Source organism: Chlorocebus sabaeus, chromosome 6 (assembly GCF_047675955.1).
Source record: "Chlorocebus sabaeus isolate Y175 chromosome 6, mChlSab1.0.hap1, whole genome shotgun sequence".
Lineage (NCBI taxonomy): Eukaryota > Metazoa > Chordata > Mammalia > Primates > Cercopithecidae > Chlorocebus > Chlorocebus sabaeus.
The window spans coordinates 60,738,808-60,760,974 of NC_132909.1; the positions used below are offsets into that span (position 1 = coordinate 60,738,808).

The following is a 22,167-nucleotide window of genomic DNA, read 5'->3' on the forward strand; positions in this document are numbered from 1 at the left end:
GGCTTAAGCTAGTTTCAGTCATGATTTTGGCCTCTACTGATGGGACCTCTTTTTTAATTGACATTGTTCTTTATCCAGAACCTTTCTTTTCTTTTTTTTTTTTTTTTTGAGACGGAGTCTTGCTCTGTGCCCCAGGCTGGAGTGCAGTGGCCGGATCTCAGCTCACTGCAAGCTCCGCCTCCCGGGTTTACACCATTCTCCTGCCTCAGCCTCCCGAGTAGCTGGGACTACAGGGGCCCGCCACCACGCCCGGCTAGTTTTTTGGTATTTTTTAGTAGAGACAGGGTTTCACCGTGTTAGCCAGGATGGTCTCGATCTCCTGACCTCGTGATCCGCCCGTCTCGGCCTCCCAAAGTGCTGGGATTACAGGCTTGAGCCACCGCGCCTGGCCAGAACCTTTCAAAAGTAATGTGACCCACAGCCTGTGTGCTGGCTCACACCTGTAATCCCAGGACTTTGGGAGGCTGAGGCGGAAAGATTGCTTGAGTCTAGGAATTTGAGATTGCCGTGGGCAACATAGCAAGACCTTGTGTCTTTCTTTCTTTCTTTTCTTTTTTTTTTTTTAAAAAAGAACATAGCTGGGAGTGGTGGCGCCTGTAGTCTCCACTACGCTCCAGGAGACTGTGGCAGAAGAATGGCTTGAGCCCAGGAGGCAGAGGTTGCAGTGAGCTGAGATCACACCAATGCCGCTTCACTGCAGCCTGGGTGACAGCCAGACCGTCTCAAAAAACAAACGGAACGTGACCCTCCCAACTCATAGTAATGGGTCAGGGTCTGGCATCGAAATATTGCAAAATCATGGAGTTGATTCCCCAATTGGGAGCTTAGTGGACGCAGAGAATCAGCCAGAAACGTAGGTGAGCCGCTGGCGGGCTGAGTAGCCATAAGCTACAGACATTCAAGAAATGACCAGGGCCAAGCTCAGAGGATCACACGTGTAACCCCAGCACTTTGGGATGCCAAGGTGGAAGGATTGCTTGAGCCCAGGTGTTTGAGACCAGCCTGGGCAACATAGTGAGAACTTGTCTCTACACAAATTTTTTTTTTTTTTTTTGAGACACAGTCTCGCTCTGTCGCCCAGGCTGGAGTGCAGTGGCCAGATCTTAGCTCACCGTAAGCTCCGCCTCCCGGGTTCACGCCATTCTCCTGCCTCAGCCTCCCGAGCAGCTGGGACTACAGGCGCCCGCCACCTCGCCCGGCTAGTTTTTTGTATTTTTTAGTAGACACGGGGTTTCACCGGGTTAGCCAGGATGGTCTCGATCTCCTGACCTCGTGATCCGCCCGTCTCGGCCTCCCAAAGTGCTGGGATTACAGGCGTGAGCCACCATGCCTGGCCTTGGGTTTTTGTTTTTGTTTTTGTTTTTGTTTTTTACATAATATCTGGCTCTGTCACCCAGGCTGGACTGCAGTTGTGCAGTCACAGCTCACTGCGGCCTCTGCCTCCCAGGCTCGAGTGATCCTCCCACCTCAGCCTCCCACGTAGCTGGGACCACAGATGTGCCCCGTCACACCTGGCTAATTTTTGTTGTGGTTGAAATTTTTGTAGAGTCGAGGTCTTGCTGTGCTGCCTGGGCTGCACTTTCGTTCTCTGTGGTATCCCTATTGTCCAGCATGCATGTGGGCAGCCCTTATTGCTGTTATCCTGGCAAGGTAAGTAAGATCGCCCCTGCCTCTCCTGGGAGCCCTGCACCAGCCTCCCGGACCCTCACAAGAGCAAGCGGACACGGTTGCCACCTACCGACCAAAGGCAGCTGCGCCCCAGTCATGGGGCTTCTGGCCGGATGCTGGAAGCACGTGTTTACACCCTTTCCCAGAAGGTCCACACCCACCACACTGGGCTGGGGTGGGCAGGAGACAGGGCTGGCAACAGAGAACAATCACCCTCCCTGATCAGCGTAAAAAGCGCTGTGCTAACACTGGGGTCAAAAATGGAGTCTGTGGACCGGGCGCGGTGGCTCACACCTGTAATCCCAGCACTTTGGGAGGCTGAGGCAGGTGGATCATGAGGTCCGGAGATCGAGACCATCCTGGCAAACACGATGAAACCCCGTCTCTACTAAACATACAAAAAAAAAAATTAGCCAGGCGTGGTGGCGGGCGCCTGTAGTCCCAAGCTACTTGGGAGGCTGAGGCAGGAGAATTGTGTGAACCCGAGAGGCAGAGGTTGCGGTGAGCTGAGATTACGCCAATGCATTCCAGCCTGTGTGACAGTGCCAGACTCCACCTCAGGAAAAAAAAAAAAAAAAAAAAGAGAGACCTCTGTCTCTTTTGGCAGAGACAGAGGTCTCTCTTAGTTGCCCAGGCTGGTCTTGAACTCCTAGGCTCAAGTGATCCTCCCGCCCTGCCTGCCAAACTGCAATAGGAAGTCTCTCTCTGTGGCCCAGGCTGGAATGCAGTGGGAGCTGATCACGGTTCATCACAGCCTCAAACTCCTGGACTCAAGTGATCCTTCTACATTGGGTTCCAGAGTAGCTCAGACCACAGGCATGTGTCCCGACACCTGGCTAAACAAAATAATTTTTTTCTGTAGAGATGGGGGTCTCGCTATGTTGCCCACACTAGTCTGAAACTCCTGGGTACCAGTGATCTTCCTGCCTTGGCCTCTCAAAGTATTTGGATTACAGGCTTGAACCACTGTGCTTGGCCCTCCCCTCAGAGACAGGACTTTTTAAAGAGATTATTAGGTTCAAATGACGTCCTGAGGGTGGGCCCAAATCCAATCTGACTTATTTCTCTTTAAGAAGCAATTATAGGCCGGGCGCGGTGGCTCAAGCCTGTAATCCCAGCACTTTGGGAGGCCGAGATGGGCGGATCACAAGGTCAGGAGATCGAGACCATCCTGGCTAACACAGTGAAACCCCGTCTCTACTAAAAAATACAAAAAACTAGCCGGGCGAGGTGGCGGGCGCCTGTAGTCCCAGCTACTCAGGAGGCTGAGGCATGAGAATGGCGTAAACCCGGGAGGCGGAGCTTGCAGTGAGCTGAGATCCGGCCACTGCACTCCAGCCTGGGCGACAGAGCGAGACTCTGCCTCAAAAAAAAAAAAAAAAAGCAATTATGGTCGGGCGTGGTGGCTCACACCTGTAATCCCAGCACTTTGGGAGGCCGAGGCGGGCGGATCCCCTGAGGTCAGGAGTTTGAGATCAACCTGGCCACCATGGCGAAAAATCTCGTCTCTACTGAAAATACAGAAATTAGCCAGGCATGGTGGCAGGCACCTGTAATCCCAGCTACTTGGGAGACTGAGGCAGGAGAATCGCTTGAACCTGGGAGGCGGAGGTGGCAGTGAGCCGAGATTGCACCACTGCACCCCAGCCTGGGCGAGGGAGCAAGACTATGTCTAAAAAAAAAAAAAAAAAATAGACTGAGCATGGTGGCTCACGCCTGTAATCCCAGCACTTTGGGAGGCCTAGGTGGGTGCATCACTTCAGGTCAGGAGTTGAGACCAGACTGGCCAATATGGTGAAACCCCATCTCTACTAAAAATACAAAAATTAGCCAGGTGTGGTGGTGTGCAACTGTAATCCCAGCTACTTGGAAGGCTGAGGCAGAAGAGTCGCTTGAACCCGGGCGGTGGAGGTTGCAGTGAACCGAGATTGCGCCCCTGCACTCCAGCCCGGGTGACAGTGTGAGACTCCGTCTCAAAAGAAAAAGAAAATAAATAAATTAGTTAAATAAACCCAATTCCTGTTGGGCAAGTGGGAGCAGAGGGTGCTGAGTCTCGTTGCCTCGAGGGGACAGGGCTGGGTGCCTGCAGGGAAGGTCACTGGGAGGGTCCGCTGTCCTGGCCCTGCCCTCTCCCGGCACCTCTAGCCTGGGGGTTGGGTGATGCTATTTTAATATGACCCCCCCAACTTCCTTCCTTGTCATGTCAGGAACCCACTTCCTGAGCGGGTCGCACTCTGTCCCCTGTGAGAGGGGTATCCCTCCGCAGGCCCAAAGCCCCTGACCCTGGAAGGAGGCCCCAAAACAAGCCTGGCTGGGGAATCTTTGAGGCCGAGCTCAGAATGACAATATAGGGCCCCTTGTTTAAAAATTTTTAGGAATTTTTTTTTTTTTTTTTTCTGAGAGACGGTTTTTTTTCACTCTTGTTGCCCAGGCTGGAGTGCAATGGCGCTGTCTCGGCTCACCACAACCTCTGCCTCCCGGGTTCAAGCAATTCTCCTGCCTCAGCCTCCCGAGTAGCTGGGATTACAGGCATGTGCCACCACGCCTGGCTAATTTTGTATTTTTGGTAGAGATGGGGTTTCTCCATGTTAGTCAGGCTGGTCTCAAACTCCCGACCTCAGGTGATCCACCTGCCTTGGCCTCCCAGAGTGCTGGGATCACAGGTGTGAGCCACCGCACGCGAACTTTTTTTTTTTTTTTATTGAGAGACAGAGTCTTGCTCTGTCACCCAGGCTGGAACGCAGTGGCACGGTCTCAGCTCACTGCAACCTCTGCATCCTGAGTTCAAGCAATTCTCCTGCCTCAGCTTCCCAAGTAGCTGGGTCTACAGGCGTGCACCACCATGCCCAGCTCATTTTTGTTTTTTTTCAGGAGAGATGGGATTTCACCATGTTGGTCAGGCTGGTCTCCAACTCCTGACCTCAGCTAATCCGCCTGCTTGGACCTCCCAAAGTACTGGGATTACAGACGTGAGCCACCGCACCCAGCCAATTTTTAGGAATTTTTTTTTTTTGAGACGGAGTCTCGCTGTGTCGCCCAGGCTGGAGTGCAGTGGCGCAATCTCCGCTCACTGAAAGCTCTGCCGCCTCCCGGGTTAATGCCATTCTCCTGCCTCAGCCTCCCTAGAAGCTGGGACTACAGGCGCCCGCCACCAGGCCCAGCTAATTTTTGTACTTTTAGTAGAGACGGGGTTTCACCATGCTGGCCAGGCTGGTCTCAAACTCTCAATCTCCTGATCTCGTGATCCGCCCGCCTCGGCCTCCCAAAGTGCTGGGATTATAGGTGTGAGCCACCGCACCCGGCCAATTTTTAGGAATTTTAAGATAGCGACCACAGAGCATCATATCATGCCTAGGTTTGTCTGAGTATGGGCCCCCAGAGGACCCCTCAGGCCTCTGCCTGCGAAGCTGGCGCGGACCAAAGCCCTCATCTAACTCCATGGTTTTATGAACATTGATTTATTTGGTTGTGGTAAAATATGCATAATATAAAGTTGATCATCTTAACCACTTTAAGTGCGCAGTTCAGCGGTATTAAACTCATTCACACGGTTGTGCGACCCTCACCACCATCACCTCCAGAACTCTCTCATCTTTGCAAACTGAACCTCGGCCCCCATGAAACTCTCACTCCCCACTCCCCTCCCCAGCCCCTGGCAGCCTCCATCCTACTTTGTGTCTCTGTGAATCTGCAGACTCGAGGGACCTCCTAGGAGTGGATCACACAAGATGTGTCCTTTTGTGTCCAGCACTTCCCGCCGAGTGTAACGTCCTCGAAGTGCATCCGCGTTGTGGCCTGAGTCAGAGCTTCGCTCCTTTTCATGGCTGCCTGGTATTCCAGCGTGTGTACAGGCCATGCTGTGTTCACCCAGTTATCTGTCGATAGCCACTGGGACTGCTTCTACCTTGTGGCTGTTGGGAATCAAGGTGCTGCCGACATGGGTGTGCAGATATCTATGGAAATCCCTGTTTTCCATTATTTTTTTCAGACGGAGTCTCTTTCTGTCGCCCAGGCTGGAGTGCAGTGGCGCAGTCTTGGCTCACTGCAGCCTCCGCCTCCTGGGTTCAAGCGATTCTCCTGCCTCAGCCTCCTGAGTAGCTGGGTCTACAGGTGCACACCACCAGGCCCAGCTAGTTTTTGTATTTTTAGTAGAGATGGGGTTTCACGATCTTGACCAGGCTGGTCTCAAACTCCTGACCTCGTGATCTGCCCGCCTCGGCCTCTCAAAGTGCTGGAAGTACAGGTATGAGCCACTGCGCCCAGGCCCATTCTTGGAAGTATATGCTGAAAAGTATAAATATTCATATTTAATCACAAAGCTTATTTAGAAATCTAGTTTTAGCCCCGGAGGCAGAGCTTACAGTGAGCCGAGCTCGCGCCACTGCGCTCCAGCCCGGGTGACAGAGCGAGACGTTGTCTCAAAAAAGAAAAAAAAAAAAAAAGAAATCTCGTTTTAGGCCAGGTGCAGTGAGTCACGCCTGTCATCTCAGCACTTTGGGAGGCCAAGAGGCCTACATCACTGGAGGTCAGGAGTTCTAGATCAGCCTGGCCAACATGGTGAAACCCTGTCTCTACTAAAAATGCAAAAATTATGGCCGGGCGCGGTGGCTCACGCCTGTAATCCCAGTACTTTGGGAGACCGAGGCGGGAGGATCATGAAGTCAGGAGATTGAGACCAGCCTGGCTAACACGGTAAAACGCCGACTCTACTAAAAATACCAAAAAAATACTAGCCAGGTGAGGTGGCAGCGCCTGTAGTTCCACCTACTCAGGAGGCTGAGGCAGGAGAATGGTGTGAACCCAGGAGGTGGAGGTTGCAGTAAGCCGGGATCGTGCCACTGCACTCCAGCCTGGGTGACAGAGTGAGACTCCATCTCAAAAAAAAAAAAAAAAAAAATTTTTTTGATGGGCGTGGTGGCGGGTGCCTGTAGAGAATCTTTTGAACCCGGGAGGCAGAGGTTTCAGTGAGCCGAGATAGGGCCACTGCACTCCACTCCAGCCTGGGTGACCAAGTGAGACTACCAGTTTTTAAAAAAAAAAAAAAAAGGCCGGGCACGGTGGCTCATTCCTGTAATCCCAGCACTTTGGGACGCTGAGGCGGGTGGATCACAAGGTCAGCAGGTCGAGACCAGCCTGATCAACATGGTGAAACCCTATCTCTACTAAAAATACAAAAAAATTACCTGGGCGTGGTGGCAGGCGCCTGTAATCTCAGTGACTTGGGAGGCTGAGGCAGGAGAATCGCTTGAAACCAGAAGGTGGAAGTTGCAGTGAGTCGAGATTGCACCACTGCACTCTATCCTGGACAATAAGAGCGAAACTCCATCTCAAAAAAAAAAAAAGTAACCATCACATCTTGCAGATGTATTCCCTATAAACATAAATAAAGCTATTTTTTAAAAAACCCAACAACTGGGCAGATGTGGTGGCTCACCCCTGTAATCCCACCACTTTGGGAGGCTGAGGCAGATGGATCACCTGAGATCAGGAGTTCAAAACCAGCCTGACCAACATGGTGAAACCCTGTCTCTACTAAAAATACAAAATTAGCTGAGCGTGGTAGCAGTTGCCGGTAGTCCCAGCTACTCGGGAGGCTGAGGCAGGAGAATCGCTTGAACCCGGGAGGCGGAGGTTGCAGTGAGCCGGGATCGCACCGTTGCACTCTAGCCTGGGCAACAAGAGCGAAACTTCGTCTCAAAAAATAAAACAAAACCCAACAATTGCCAGGCATGGTGGCTCACGCCTGTAATCTTAGCACTTTGAAAAGCCAAGGCAGGAGGATTGCTTGAGCCTGAGAGTTTGAGACCAACCGGGCCAACATGATGAAATCCCATCTCTACAAAAATTACAAAAATTACCTGGGTGTGGTGGGGCACACCTTTGATCCCAGCTACTCAGGAGGCTGAGGCAGAAGAATCACTTGAACCTGGGAGGTGGAGGCTGCTGTGGGCCAAGCTCGAGCCACTGCACTCCAGCCTGTGTAACAGAGTGAGACTCTGTCTCAAAAAGAAAAAAAAAAAAGACAGAGAATCTGTGAGTGGTGAGTATTGTGGTAGAAATAAACAGAGGCACGGGACAGAGGTAATGGGGTAGAGGTGTGTGTATGTGGTTGAGATTTAGCTGGGGTGGTTAGCAGGAGCTCTTGAAGATTGTGGCCTTCTCATAGAGTCAAAGGATGCTGGAAGAGGAAGCCATGGGGCGATCTGGGGAAGGGCACTCCAGGCAGGAGGGATAGTGCCTGCAAAGGCCCTGAGGCAGGAGCCCTCCTGTTCAGGCCAGCATGGCTGGGGCAGACCATGAAGGGGAAGAGGGACTAGTGGCTCCCTCCATTTTCAATGTATGATTTTTTTCATTTTTATTTATTTATTTATTTATTTTTATTTTTATTTTTATTTTTTTGAGACGGAGTCTGGCTCTGTCGCCCAGGCTGGAGCGCAGTGGCCGGATCTCAGCTCACTTCAAGCTCCGCCTCCTGGGTTCAGGCCATTCTCCGGCCTCAGCCTCCCGAGTAGCTGGGACCACAGGCGCCCGCCACCTCGCCCGGCTAGTTTTTTGTATTTTTTAGTAGAGACGGGGTTTCACTGTGTTAGCCAGGATGGTCTCGATCTCCTGACCTCGTGATCCACCCGCCTCGGCCTCCCAAAGTGCTGGGATTACAGGCTTGACCCACCGTGCCCGGCCCATTTTTATTTATTTTTTATTTTTTCTGAAGACTGAGTCTTGTTCTGTCGCCCAGGCTGGGGTGCAATGGCGGGATTTCGGCTCACTGCGACCTCTGCCTCCCAGGCTCAAGCGATTCTCCTGCTTCACCCTCCCAAGTAGCTGAGATTACCAGCTTGAACCACAAAGCCCAGCTAATTTTTTTTTTTTTTTTTTTTTTTTTTGAGACGGAGTCTTGCTCTGTCGCCCAGGCTGGAGTGCAGTGGCCGGATCTCAGCTCACTGCAAGCTCCGCCTCCCGGGTTTACGCCATTCTCCTGCCTCAGCCTCCCGAGTAGCTGGGACTACAGGCGCCCGCCATCTCACCCGGCTAGTTTTTTTTGTATTTTTTAGTAGAGACAGGGTTTCACCGTGTTAGCCAGGATGGTCTCGATCTCCTGACCTCGTGATCCGCCCGTCTCGGCCTCCCAAAGTGCTGGGATTACAGGCTTGAGCCACCGCGCCCGGCCGCTAATTTTTGTATATTTAGTAGAAATGGGGTTTCCCCATGTGGACCAGCCTGGTCATGAACTCCTGACCTCAAGTGATCTACCCAGCTCGGCCTCTCAAAGTGCTGGGATTACAGGCGTGAACCTGTGTACCTGGCCTAATTTTTATTTTTATTTTTAAATTGTATTTATTTTTAGACCAAATCTCACTTTGTTGCCCTTGCTGGAGTGCAGTGGCACAATCTCCACTCACTGCAACCTCTGCCTCCTGGGTTGAAGTGATTCTCCTGCCTCAGGCTCCAGAGTAGCTGGGATTACAGGTGTGTGCCACCATGCCCAGATAATTTTTGTATTTTTAGTAGAGATGGGGCTTCAACGGCCAGGCGCAGTGGCCTCCTGGCCTCAGGGAATCCTCCCACCTCGGCCTCCCAAAATGCTGGGGTTACAGACATGAGCCATGGCAACCACTATTTCTGGGACGATTGGGACAGAGGCTTGATCACAAAGAGTCTCCAGGGAGGAGGAAGGAAGGGATGGGTGTCCTTCTGAGACATTTGGGTGTGTACAGCATGCGTTTACCTTTTACCAGGTGGCCTTGGATTGGTGGGCCACTCTGCAGGCTTATCCTCCTTCCCTTGGATGGTGTCTCCCTGTGTCCCTGTTGGGGGCTGTCATTACAGGGGGAGCTGGGCTCTCTGTTGCGGTCCAGCCCTGGTCCTGCCTCGCTCACAGTGGGAAGGGGCTGCAGGGATTGGGAGGGGGGAAGAGGCTGGGGACAGGCCTCTTCTGGCCCTGGTGCTAAAAGAATTCACAAGGGGCCGGGCGCCGTGGCTCATGCCTGTGATCCCAGCACTTTGGGAGGCTGAGACGCGCGGATCACGAGGTCAGGGGATCGAGACCATCCTGGCGAACACGGTGAAATCCCGTCTCTACTAAAAAAAATACAAAAAAACTAGCCGGGCGAGGTGGCGGGCGCCTGTAGTCCCAGCTACTCGGGAGGCTGAGGCAGGAGAATGGCGTAAACCCGGGAGGTGGAACTTGCAGTGAGCCGAGATCTGGCCACTGCATTCCAACCTGGGCGACAGAGTGAGACTCTGTCTCAAAAAAAAGAAAAAAAAAAAAGAATTCACAAGGACCTGGGAAGAAGGCTGGACTTGTTTTGACCTTTGGACCTTAGGAGAACCTCAGCGGAGGCTGGGAGCCTCGAGGGAGACAGCAGAGGCTGGGGTAGCTCTTGACAGTCCCAGGGAGACCCAGGCAACTGAGTCCTGGACAGGGGAGCCAGAGGTCCAACAACAACGGAAAATCAGAAAATGAGGCAAAGCAGCCAGGTGTGGTGGTGCACACCTGTAATCCCAGCACTTCGGGAGGCCGAGGCTGGCAGATCACTTGAGGTCAGGAGTTCGAGACCAACCTGGCCAACATGGTGAAACGCCATCTCTACTAAAAACACAAAAATTAGCCGGGTGCGGTGGCGGGTGCCTGTTATCCCAGCTACTTGGGAGGCTGAGGCAGAATAATTGCTTGAATCTGGGAGGTGGAGGTTGCAGTGAGCTGAGATCATGCCATTGTACTCCAGCCTGGGTGACAGAATAAGATTCTGTCTAACAACAACAACAACAACAACAACAAAAAGAAGAAAGAAAGAAAGAAAGAAAGAAAGAAAGAAAGAAAGAAAGAAAGAAAGGAAAGAAAGAAAGAAAGAAAGAAAGAAAGGAAAGAAAGAAAGAAAGAAAGAAAGAAAGAAAGAAAGAAAGAAAGAAAGAAAGAAAGAAAGAAAGAAAGAAAGAAAGAAAGAAAGAAAGAAAGAAAGAAAGAAAGAAAGAAAGAAAGAAAGAAAGAAAGAAAGAAAGAAAGAAAAGAAAAGAAAGAAAGAAAGAAAATGAGGCAAAGAAACCCTGGGCTGTCTCTAAGTCTCCAGTCTTTGGAGCCTGAATCCTTCCCTGACAGCTCTGTCCTGAATTTGAGGAATGAGGCCCTGGGGGCAGGATTGGCCCGGGAACCTCAGGCTTATCTCAGCACAGTGGAGCTAAGATCACAGTCCTTGGGATGGAGCTGGGGCTGCAGCTACCTGCAGGCTGGAGAAGCATTTTGAGCTGGAAAAGGCACGAAAGCTGGGGGAAAGGCACGTGCAAGAGGGCGAAGGCCTGAAAAGCGAGGCTTCCCACCAATTCATACTCACACTTCCAGGCTGGGCCCCTTTGGTGTCTGCAGCCCTTTTTGCCCCTGTCCCTGTCACCTCCTTAGAAATGCCTGCCCCGACCATGCTCTGAGATTCTCCAGTAACCTTCTTCCATTTTCTTTTCTTTTTTTGAGATGGAGTCTTGCTCTGTCGCTCAGGCTGGAGTGCAGTGGTGTGGAGTAGCTGGCATTACAGGTGCACACCACAACAGCCGGCTAATTTTTGTATTTTTAGTAGAGACGGAGTTTCACCATGTTGGCCAGGGTGGCCTAATTTTTGTATTTTTAGTAGAGACAGTATTTCACCATATTGGCCAGGCTGGTCTCTCAAACTCCTAACTTCAGGTGATCTGCCTGCCTCGGTCTCCCAAAGTGCTGGGATTATAGGCGTGAGCCACCAGGCCCTGCCATAATGCAATTTTTTTTCATTTTTTGAGACAGAGTCTCGCTCTGTCGCCCAGGCTGGAGTGCAGTGGCGCTATCTCAGCTCACTTCAAGCTCTGCCTCCCAGGTTCACACCATTCTCCTGCCTCAGCCTCCCGAGTAGCTGGGACTACAGGCACCCACCACCATGCACGGCTGATTTTTGTATTTTTAGTAGAGACACGGTTTCACTGTGTTAGCCAGGATGGTCTCGATCTGCTGACTTTGTGATCCACCTGCCTCGGCCTCCCAAAGTGCTGGGATTATAGGCGTGAGCAACTGTGCCCAGTCCATAATGCAATTTTTTAAAAGAGATAGGATCTTGCTCTCTTGCCCAGGCTGGAATGCAGTGGAGTGATCATAATTTTATTTATTTATTTATTTATTTATTTATTTATTTATTTATTTATTTGAGACAGAGTCTTCTTGCTCTGTCACCTCGGCTAGAGTGCAGTGGCATGATCTCAGCTCGCTGAAACCTTCGCCTCCTGGGTTCAAGTGATTCTCCTGCGTCAGCCTCCAGACTAGCTGGGACTACAGGTGCACACCACCATGCCCCGCTAATATTTGTATTTTTAGTAGAGACAGGGTTTCACCACGTGGGTCAGGCTGGTCTCAAACTCCTGACTTCAGGTAACCCACCTGCCTCAGCCTCCCAAAGTGCTGGGATTACAGGCATGAGCCACCGTGCCCTGCCTAATGTAATATTTTAAAAACTCATGCAAAAGAATTGCTGATGAGCAATATATAAAGGCTTTAAATAAGCTGGGCATGGTGGCTTGTGCCTGTAGTCCTAGCTACTCAGGAGGCTGATGTGGGAGGTTCACTTGATCCTGGGAGGACAAGGCTGCAGTGAGCTAGGATGGCACCCCTGCACTCCAGTCTGGGTGACACAGTGGACTCCATGTTGAAAAAAAAGATGCCGGGCACATGGCTCACGCCTGTGATCCCAGCACTTTGGGAGGCTGAGGCGGGAGGATCACCTGGGGTCAGGAGTTGGAGGCCAGACTGGCCAATATGAGGAAACCTCCTCTCTACTAAAAATACAAAAATTAGCCGGGCGTGGTGGCGGGAACCTGTAATCCCAGCTACTCGGGAGGCTGAGGCAGGAGAATCGGTTGAACCCAGGAGGCAGAGGTTGCAGTGAGCTCAGATTGCGCCATTGTACTCCAGCCTGGGCGACAGAGCGATACTCCATCTCAGAAATAAAAATATTTTAAAACATTTCTAAATGTTGATGTCTGAGTTTTTTTGGCGTCCCTATAAATTTTGTTTTCGAGGCGAGAACTTCATTGGCCTCAACCTATTCCGAGTCCCCAAGTGAATGAAACCTGAGTTTGGCTCCGCCCACAGACCAGCAGACCACGCCCGTCGATCTATCAGCTCCGCCCCCTGAGACTAGGCCCCGCCCCCGGAACGCTAGTCCCGCGGTCGCTCTGTTCCTGCAGCCCCCAGCGCTCTCCTGCGCGTCACTTCCGGGGCGGTGGCGAGAACGAGGCTCACTTCCGCCCGCGGGGGAGCTGCGGTGGTGGCGGCGCAGGAGGCCGGGCCGGGGCGCGGAGGGACCGACGGACGCAAGGGCGGGCGGCCGGGAGCCATGGAGCGCGGCCCTGGGGCCCCGGGGCGCGGGCCGGGGTGGTGAGTACCGGGCAGGGGCGGGCGCGGCCGCGCGGGGTGGCCTCGGTCCCGGCCGCGGCCGTTTGGGGACCCTGGCCGGGCCGCGAGGGCCTGGCAGCCCAGTTGGACGCCCCCGATTCCCCTGCAGTCCCAGGGCTGCCGCGGGTCCTGCCCGAGGAGCCCGGAGCAGGGGCGGGGACCGCGGGTGAGCGTTTGTGATTGGGAAAGCACTGTCCCCATCCATTCAGCTCTCCGACGTGGGTTGCGCTCCCACCCTCCTGCGGACGCGGCCCCTGCCTTCGGGGATCGCCCTTCCGAGCCGTGGACTCCGTTCTTTTACCCCGAAACTGCCCCCAGCCCTACAACCGCTTCGTCCTCTGGGCCCCCCTGGCAGCTCCCAGGGGCCCTGCCGAGCCCCGCTTCCCAAGCAGCTCCCAGTTGCTGTTTCTCTTGTCAGGCGTCTTCCTGCCGCCTTGACTCCTGGGCAGGCTTCCCGGCCTCCGCTCCTGTCCGTTCCCCGGGATGCAGCCCTTCTCCTGTGTTGTCCATCCACTGCTCGGGACTTCTCCGTGGCCCCGCCATTTCTCCCAAGATGAAGTGCAAACTCCGCAGCAGGGCTCTCGGGGGCGCGACCTCACCCGTCCCAGACTCTCTCTTGGGACCCATCTGCTCACTTCTTCCTCCCAGGGTCTGCTCTAGCCAGGAGTCTACTCTGTCACCTCTGAGGTTTTGCCCCTGCTTGTCCCTCTGTCCCATCCCCTGTCACCTGGCCCGTTTATCTGCCCTGTGATATGGCCGCACCTCCCCCCAGGCGGGATTCCCACCCTGACTGGTTGAGTGAGGTGCCGTCATCGTCTCCCATATGTAGGTCATCTTCCAGTATTTTGGCTGCTTGGTTGCTTACTGGTCCTCAGAACACCTCTAGCTCGCAGAGGGGTGCCCAGTTACGTGCTTGGGAACGGAATTGGTGGGATTCAGGGTGTCAAGGGTGTGTGCTCAGTCAGTGAAGCGTCCGGGTTTGCACTCCCCAGTCCATGCCCATTAATGACACTAGGGAGGTTCCAGGTACCTGTGGCTGGAGAGGAGAGGAGACTAGACTTTCCCTTCCCTGTCAAAGCTGTCAGACCTTGGGGATTCTTTTCCTCCTGTGCTTCCTCCCTAATTCTTTGCTGCCTACCACCTGCCCATTCCTTTAGCGAGTGGCAGGTCATGGTCCTGCTCTCATGGAGTTTCTGGTTTGGGGGTGGGGGGAGATCTGGCCGAATGTGTGAAAAATACAAGCTGTGGAAAGAGCGTATAAGGGGTCCTGTCCCAGCTTTGAGGACTCTGAGAGCGTTGTTGGCAGCGAGGTGCAAAGGGTGGTTGGGATGGGCAAGGCTATTTAGTGAGGTTGGGGAAGGGAGTTCCCGGCAGGGGAGCAGAGGCAGGAAGGAGCAATGTGGCTTGTCTTAGGAGAGCCAGGGGTGGCAGGGTGTGAGATGAGTGAGTCTGGAGAGGTTGGCCTGAGCCAGAATGCAGACCTGGCAGTCTGTGGGGAGGACTTTGATCTCTATCCAGAGAATAATGGGAGGCCCCCAGGACACCCCAAGCGGGAAGCGGCACCATTGCATTTGTGTCTTGAACAATTGTTTGGCTGCTGGGGGAGAATGTCCTGGAGCAGGTGATCAGCAAGGAGTGAGGCTGTTGCTGTAGCTCTGGTGAAAGGTGATGGAGGTGGTGACTAGGCGGTGGCTGATGGGAGACAGGCAGAGCCACTGGGCTGGTGATGGACCGGCTCAGATCTGGTGGGTGGAAGGAGGTGTCAAGGATAGCATCTTTGTTTCTGTCGTGGTTAATGGGGCCCTGGCCACCTCGGTGTGCCCCTTGGTCTCTGGGGTCTCCAGGGGCCTGCTATTGCCCGCTGGGCTCTCAGGACCCAGCTGCATGATGCCACCTAAACTGCAGGGCCCTCTAAGCCCCTGGCACCAGCAGGGCAGCACTGATAGGGCCCGGACTTCTTTGAGAATATGTTGAAAAGCTGACATCAACCTCAATGCTGTGGATGTTGGGCCTGATCATTCTTTGGGGTGGGTCTGTCCTGGGCACTGCAGTGTGCTAAGCAGCCTCCACCGAGTCCCCAGTGGTGACACCCAAAACTGTCTCCAGACATTGACAGGTGTCCCCGGGGGGAAGATTTGCCTCCATCTGAGAAGCAGAACCAGCATGACAGTCCGCCTCCCCCCTGAGAAGTGCTTGCCTGTGAGAGTTGCCTCCCGCCTGGGAGTCTGGGGGCGCTGTGATGCCATCCTTGCCCCACCCTGGCTTTCAGAGCTCTCTCCTCTCCTCCTCGTGTGCCCGTGAGGCCGGCTCACAGGCACGTGTGGGTCTCACACAGGTCTTGAGGGAGCAGGTGTGTTTCTGGGCCTGAGGCTGCTCCTTGGTGGTGAGGGTGTCCCCACGAGCCGTGTCTGTGGCGCCTGCAGCCGCCTGCGTGTCCATCTGTGTCCACATCTGCCTTTGAGCCTCATCTTCTGGCCCCACGGTTTTCTCATGCTGCGACCCCAAAGCCCAGCGTTCCAGGGTGTTCTGCTGCTGAAATTGAGTTGTGGGCGTGTCTCCCTCCTCGCTCCCGTCTGAAGGAGAAGCCTGGTCGGTAGATAGACGCCTCAGACCTTTGTGTTTTCTTCACGTCTGTCTGTTGGCAGCTCCTTACACTATTGTGCTTGCTTTAGCAACTGAGCTGTTGTCGACTTAATGCGTTTCATGACGTTCTGTAGCAAGGAAGAAAGTCCGAGTTTCCACTCTGAATCAGGCGCCTTCGCTCCCCTCCCCCCTCACTTGACTTCCTGTGGGGTATGTGGTGTCTGCGCCTATAGATGAGGACACTGAGGCTTCAGGAGGGCAAGTGACTTGCCCAAGGTCACGGAACCCTAAATCAGCTCTGGAGAAGGAACCCCTGACCCCAGCCCGCCTCCCCTGCCCCTCAGCAGGCCTGGCCCCAGCACAGAGAAGAGCCATTGTCCCCGCTCTCAGGGCCCTGGGAGCCTGGGATGTATCCTGCCTTTGTTTCTAGAGCCTTTGTTTGTTATATTTCCTCTGTCTCCAGACATCGCAGGCCGGTGGGGCCTGGCCCCTGTGCACGCTCACGTAGCGGGGCCTGTTCGGGTCCCTCATCGGTCCCTTGAGTCCGAGCTCTGTCCTTGCCTCAGCGGCAGAGATGGGCTGGGGAGGGAGTGGGCAGCAGTGCGGACCGAGTCCTGGCGCATGGGGGTTTCACCTGGTGCTGGAGCCCGCGTTTGGGGGGTGGGCGGGGCTGGGGTCATATCCCCTGTGTGCCCTGCATGTCCAGGCTGTGCTCACATGGCAAGAGGTGGTGATCGCCAGCTGAGGGAGGGTGGGGGGTCCTTCATCCCGTGGAGAGGGGGCTGAATTGGGGTTCCCTGAGCTGTAGGGTGCAGTGCCTGACAGGCCGCGGGGAGGGCTGAGGGGATGGGATGGACAGGCCCCGGGCCCATGCCGCCCCCTGGCACGGGTGGATGCCCCGCCTCCTGGGGGTGCCCAGCTGGACCGTGGTACCCCCAAAGGACCCCACATGCCACTGTTCCCCCGCAGGGCTTCCCACGGCACGACATGGAGACCTGTGGTCGCAAGGCTCCCTGGGGCTCGGCTTGGACCGCGATGGGGCTGGGCCCTGGCCTCCTAACGGGGCTCCTGTCTGGGGCGGTAGCTGGGGGGGCGCCCTCCCCCCTGCCCGCAACTCGGAGCACCCCCACCCCTCCCCTGCTGGGCCAGGCCGGGTGGCGTTGTTGGCGGGGGCCCTGGTGGAGGCCCGGCCCGGGCGGCGCCCGCCATGAACGGGCTGTCGCTGAGTGAGCTCTGCTGCCTCTTCTGCTGCCCGCCCTGCCCCGGCCGCATCGCTGCCAAGCTCGCCTTCCTGCCACCGGAGGCCACCTACTCCCTGGTGCCTGAACCTGAATCGGGGCCTGGTGGGGCCGGGGCCGCCCCCTTGGGGACCCTGCGGGCCTCCTCGGGTGCACCCGGGCGCTGGAAGCTGCACCTGACGGAGCGTGCCGACTTCCAGTACAGCCAGCGCGAGCTGGACACCATCGAGGTCTTCCCCACCAAGAGCGCCCGCGGCAGCCGTGTCTCCTGCATGTATGTTCGCTGCGTGCCTGGCGCCAGGTGAGCAGCTGTGGCCACGCCCGGGCTGGGTCACCCTCTTCTTGGGGCTCCCATTTCTGCCCCGGGTGCTTGGTGTGGTTGGTGGTGCCCCAGAGGGCCTGAGCCTGCTGTGAAGGGCCATCCAGCTGGCATGGGTGGTGTCCCCGGCCAGGCTGGCCTCATCCCTCCAGCGATTTCCTCTCGCAGACAAGGACACCAGGCTCAGGGAGGCCATCCCCAGCTGGCATGGTTGGGCAGGCCGGGCGACTCCAGCGACCCAGCTCCTGGTGGTTGCCTGCTGGGGTGGGGCACAGGGGCCGCCCTGACCTGTGGGTACATCCGCCTTCTTGCCAGGTGGGGTTCTGACCAGATCTGAGTCCAGAGAGCGAGCCTTTACCTTCTGGCTGGGCTGGGCAGGGTCCTGGGGGAACTGGAGGAAGCAGTCCATGGTAGGGCCAGCCTGGCCGCCTGCTCCTGGCACCACCTGGGGCAGCTCCCGTGCTGGGAAGCAGACAGGCCTTGCAGCACGGCCTCGGGGCTTGGGCAGGGTGGCGGGGCAGGAGGGGCTGCGTGAATGTGAGCAGGGATTGGGCATTTGCTTGTTGGGGGCAGGGGTGGGGTCCAGTTGTCCCCAACAGTGAGGGCACCATTCTGTGAGGGGTGGGCAGATAGCCCTGCCAGCAGCAGCACGGTCTCCCTGGGAAGGTCCTGAAAGGTGGGCCTGTATGCTCCATCCCCGGGAGTCCCGGCTCTTCCAGGAGGAAGGGCTCCAGGGCAGCGAGACCTGCAGCATCCGGGCACACACTGCACGTCTGCCCAGAGAGAGGATGTGACCAGTGGTCCCAGTGTCCCGCTTCACAGATGGGAGTCCTGAGGCTCCCTGGCTGGCCTCTCTGCAGCCCAGGCTGCCTGTACCCCTGCCGGCTCTCCTGTTCTCTCCCCATGGGGACCCCCCCGGAGATAGAGCTGTGCTGTCGTACCCTCCCCTGTCCATTCACTGGCTTTGGGCCCCCTTGGGAGGGGAGTAAACAAGGCGCTGGGCATGGCTGGCCTCCGGGGTGGGCTGTCAGTACGCGTCCTCCTGCCCTGCAGCTGGGCGCTGGGAATGAGGATGTGAGTGGCCCTTCCTGGCCTGCCCCAGGTACACGGTCCTCTTCTCGCACGGCAACGCTGTGGACCTGGGCCAGATGAGCAGCTTCTACATTGGCCTGGGCTCCCGCCTCCATTGCAACATCTTCTCCTATGACTACTCCGGCTACGGTGCCAGCTCGGGCAGGCCATCCGAGAGGAACCTCTATGCCGACATTGACGCCGCCTGGCAGGCCCTGCGCACCAGGTGAGGGCAGCCCTGGAGGCAGCTCAGCCTGGGCACACGAGAGAGGGGACTAGGTTGGGGGCCGGGGGGGCGGGCTTCCCTGGGAGGAAGGTGGGCGGCCCTGCAGCAGAGGAGCCACAGTGGACGCACAGGGCCAGAGAGCCAGACAGGCGAGCTCGGGTGTGTGGGTGCCGCCTCCACGTGGCCGAGGTGTGGCCAGGCGGTCCTCCTACACCCTGGCGTGTGACGCCAGGCTTCCTGGGAGCCCCTGGCCTGAAGATGGGAAGGGGCTGAGCTTGTCACAGGGGCGTGGATGCCACCTGGCGGGAGGGGTTCGTGGTGTTTGGGGGTCTGCACATGTGGTTGGGAGCCCATCGGCTGAGGCAGCACTTGGGGCCAGGTGCAGCGAGGCTGCTGCATCCAGGTCCCGAGGCCTGGCCCATGAGGCCCTGTGGCTGTGGAGCTCGGCTGTCCCGGGGCAGGGTCAAGGTCTGGGCCAGCCTTGATTCCAGATCCAGCCCTCCTGGCTATCCAGGTCCCCAGCCCTGCGCTTGCCTGGGCTCTTCACCGGTGTTTGAACACTGCCCGGGCCGGTGCTACTTTGGACGAGGAGACCCGGGTGGGCCTCTGGAGGCCTTTCCTTCTCACCACCCACTGGGGCTGTCTCGTCCTGGCCCTGCCCAGCCCACTGGTCTGACCTGCTCCCGCAGGGACCAGGCGCAGCTCTGAGAAGTCAGAGGCCCTGGGGAGGTGGGGTCCTCATTGCCTTGGCGATATCCCAGGCAGTCCCTGCTGTGGGCCTGGGAGCTGGGTACCCTGGCACCACCCTGGCTCTGGGGGCCTCCCGGCAGTGTGGGGCACTGACACCGACCACCGCTTCATGCGGCTTCCTCGGCCCCTCCTGTCTACTGCCCGGGGCACTGGCAGAGTCACACCTGCCATGGCCAGCTCTGAGCTCTGTCTGCTCGGCCATCTGTCCTGCTGCCGCTTTGTCCTGCAGGAACTTAGGCCCAGAGCTGTGAGGGGGAGGCCAGAGTGTGCCCAGGGTCTCCACTGGGGATGTGTTCTGTTGTTTGTCTGAGTGGTGACGTCCAGGTGGCAGCTGGGGTCTCCTGCCTGGAGCAGGTGACGGCTGGGCTGACTCAGCACACTACTGGCCATGGCTGCTAGGGAGCAGGCCAGGGAGGCTGGGGCAGAGCTGGGGCCGCAGGCACAAGTCAGGCCGCACCCTTTGGGGCATGGGTGAGTGCTGAGCTGGAGTACTGCCAGGAGACTGGGGTTCCAGGCCAGGGACAGGGACAGGCTTGCTGGTGGAGTCCGAATGCCAGCCAGACGGGACACACACCTGCCCATGCTCCTGCCTCACAGGAGGGCAGCTGCCTGGAATCAGAGCCTGGAGCGTGTTGGGGGGAGAGTTGTGGGGTCCCGGCATGGGCAGGGTGGCAGGCGGGTCCCGCATGGTTGGGACTGGGCACGAGGAGGCCTTGGAACTGGTGCTGGATCAGCTGGGCCAGGGGCCGCACACCAGTGACCTGGGGGTGGGGGTGGCCCTGGGTGGGAGCTGGTGGTGCTGAGGTGGCCGAGGACTTGTCCACTCCCAAGGGAAGGTGCTGGTGGGAGGAGGTGCCACCCCCGCAGCCACCACCCTTGATGCTGACCTGGGTTGCACTGGCACCTCACTGGGTGTGGGGACTCTGAGAGTCCAAAATTGGGTGGAGACATCTGGGGACACAGCTGCCTGAATTCCTCATGGCCAAGGGGGTGGGCAAGGGCTGCAGGGAGGAAGAGTATCCCCTGTCCCGGCCAGTGCACTAGGAACGGCTTTCTAACCCGGGCAGGAAAGCGTGAAACATTCAGGATATGGGGGGCACACACTTGCCAGTGTGCGCCTAGGGGTGACCGGGAGGAGGAGAGGCGCCAGGGCCTCCCCTACCCCAGCCCCAGGGTCACTCCGTAGGCGGGATCCCAGCAGATCCTGGCGAGGAAACGCCAGTGAATGGCAGCGCCGGGGAATGGGGCGGGGCCGCTGGCTCCGCCCACCGCTGCGGTGATTGGGGGATGGGGGAGGCCCTCGGGACTGGTGTGGAGCGTGGGCCTGACCCACTGACTTGGCTGAGCGGGGAGACTGGAGGGTCGCATCCGGAGCTGGGCCCGGGGACGCCCGCGGGCGGGAAGGGTGCGCGCGCGTCGGAGACCGCGGCTGACCCTGCTCCGGCGCCGCCAGGTACGGCATCAGCCCGGACAGCATCATCCTGTACGGGCAGAGCATCGGCACTGTGCCCACCGTGGACCTGGCCTCGCGCTACGAGTGCGCCGCGGTGGTGCTGCACTCACCGCTCACCTCGGGCATGCGCGTCGCCTTCCCCGACACCAAGAAGACCTACTGCTTCGACGCCTTCCCCAAGTGAGCGGGCCGGGGCGGGGACGGGGGCGGGGAGGGGCCCGGACTGGGCGCGAGGTCTCACCCGTCCGACGCCCCTCCCGCAGCATCGAGAAGGTGTCCAAGATCACGTCGCCCGTGCTCATCATCCACGGCACGGAGGACGAGGTGATCGACTTCTCGCACGGGCTGGCCCTCTACGAGCGCTGCCCCAAGGCCGTGGAGCCGCTGTGGGTGGAGGGCGCCGGGCACAACGACATTGAGCTCTACAGCCAGTACCTGGAGCGCCTGCGCCGCTTCATCTCCCAGGAGCTGCCCAGCCAGCGCACCTAGCGGCGGCCGGGGCCCCAACCGGCCGGACCTCAGCAATAAGGCGGCCCCCGGACCTCACCCCGCGCCGGCCCCCCAGGGGCTGCATGTGGACCCCCGGGCGGCCCAGGGGACCCCGCCCCGACCCAGGGGCCTTGGACGATGTACAGGCAACAGAGCTACGCACTCCTTTCCTTTTGGAAGCAAGAAGACAATACGTGAAAACGGAAATTAAAGATTTAAAATTTTAGGACTGCTCTCTTTCCTTTCATGGCTCTGCTCACTCTCTCGAGGGCTCAGCGAGCTCGAAAGGGGGCCGGGGTTCCCAGGTTTCGCCCCTGAGTCCCCAGGAAAGATCGGCGCGGACCCCCTTATGAGTTTTACCCTCTGTGGAAGCGGGGTGGGTCTCGGTCTAGTCCGGGGGGCCCTTAGGGAGCTGGTTGCCTGGGTGGTGATGGGTCGGGGCAGCATTTGAGCCCAGGACCCCTGCCTACCTCCTGCGGAGGCTGGTGAGCTCTGCTGGGTGGGCGCGATGAGGACGCCAGGCGTGGGGGTCCTGCTGTCATCGCGGGACCGCCCCCTCGACAGCTTCCCATCAGTCGTACTGCAGAGAGGCCAGGCCAGGGCACTCTGGGTCCTGAGGTGCCGCGCTTGACGGACCCCAGAGCTCAGGCAAGCAGGCCGCTTCCTTTGTAGATGGCGAAGCTGGGGTCCAGCAGAGGGCGGTGGCAGGTGCTTGGGCCCCAAGGGCCTCCTCTGGAAGAGGGAGCCGACACTGGAGCTGGGGTCACGAGAAGAGTTCCTACGATCTCTAGGGCAGAAGCCCTAGGACTGGGAGGACTCGGGAACCGGTGGCCTGTCGTCCACTTTACGATTGGGCAGGGTTCAGCCTGTGTCGCGCGACCAGGCGGTGGCGAGGCCGGGACCCCAAGCTGCCTCCAAGTAGCTCTAGTCCGCGGCTCCTTTAAGGGAGGGCGGTGCTTCAGC

General features: G+C 57.3%; 1 protein-coding gene across 2 annotated transcripts; it reads left to right on the top strand.

Annotated features, from left to right (window-relative positions):
- Window positions 1-12,912: 12,912 nt before the first annotated feature.
- ABHD17A (abhydrolase domain containing 17A, depalmitoylase) lies at window positions 12,913-21,430 on the top strand. 2 transcript variants are annotated; one of them, XM_037994435.2, is made up of 6 exons: window positions 12,917-13,057; window positions 16,628-17,197; window positions 17,384-17,530; window positions 18,318-18,512; window positions 20,716-20,895; window positions 20,979-21,430. In XM_037994435.2, the coding sequence occupies exons 2-6, from the start codon at window positions 16,866-16,868 to the stop codon at window positions 21,202-21,204; spliced, it is 1,080 nt and encodes a 359-aa protein (XP_037850363.1). In that variant the 5' UTR covers window positions 12,917-13,057; window positions 16,628-16,865; the 3' UTR covers window positions 21,205-21,430. The 2 variants fall into 2 exon arrangements, with proteins under 2 accessions (XP_007992859.1, XP_037850363.1); XM_007994668.3 differs by lacking the exon at window positions 17,384-17,530 and having other exon boundaries at window positions 12,913-13,057.
- Window positions 21,431-22,167: the final 737 nt, after the last annotated feature.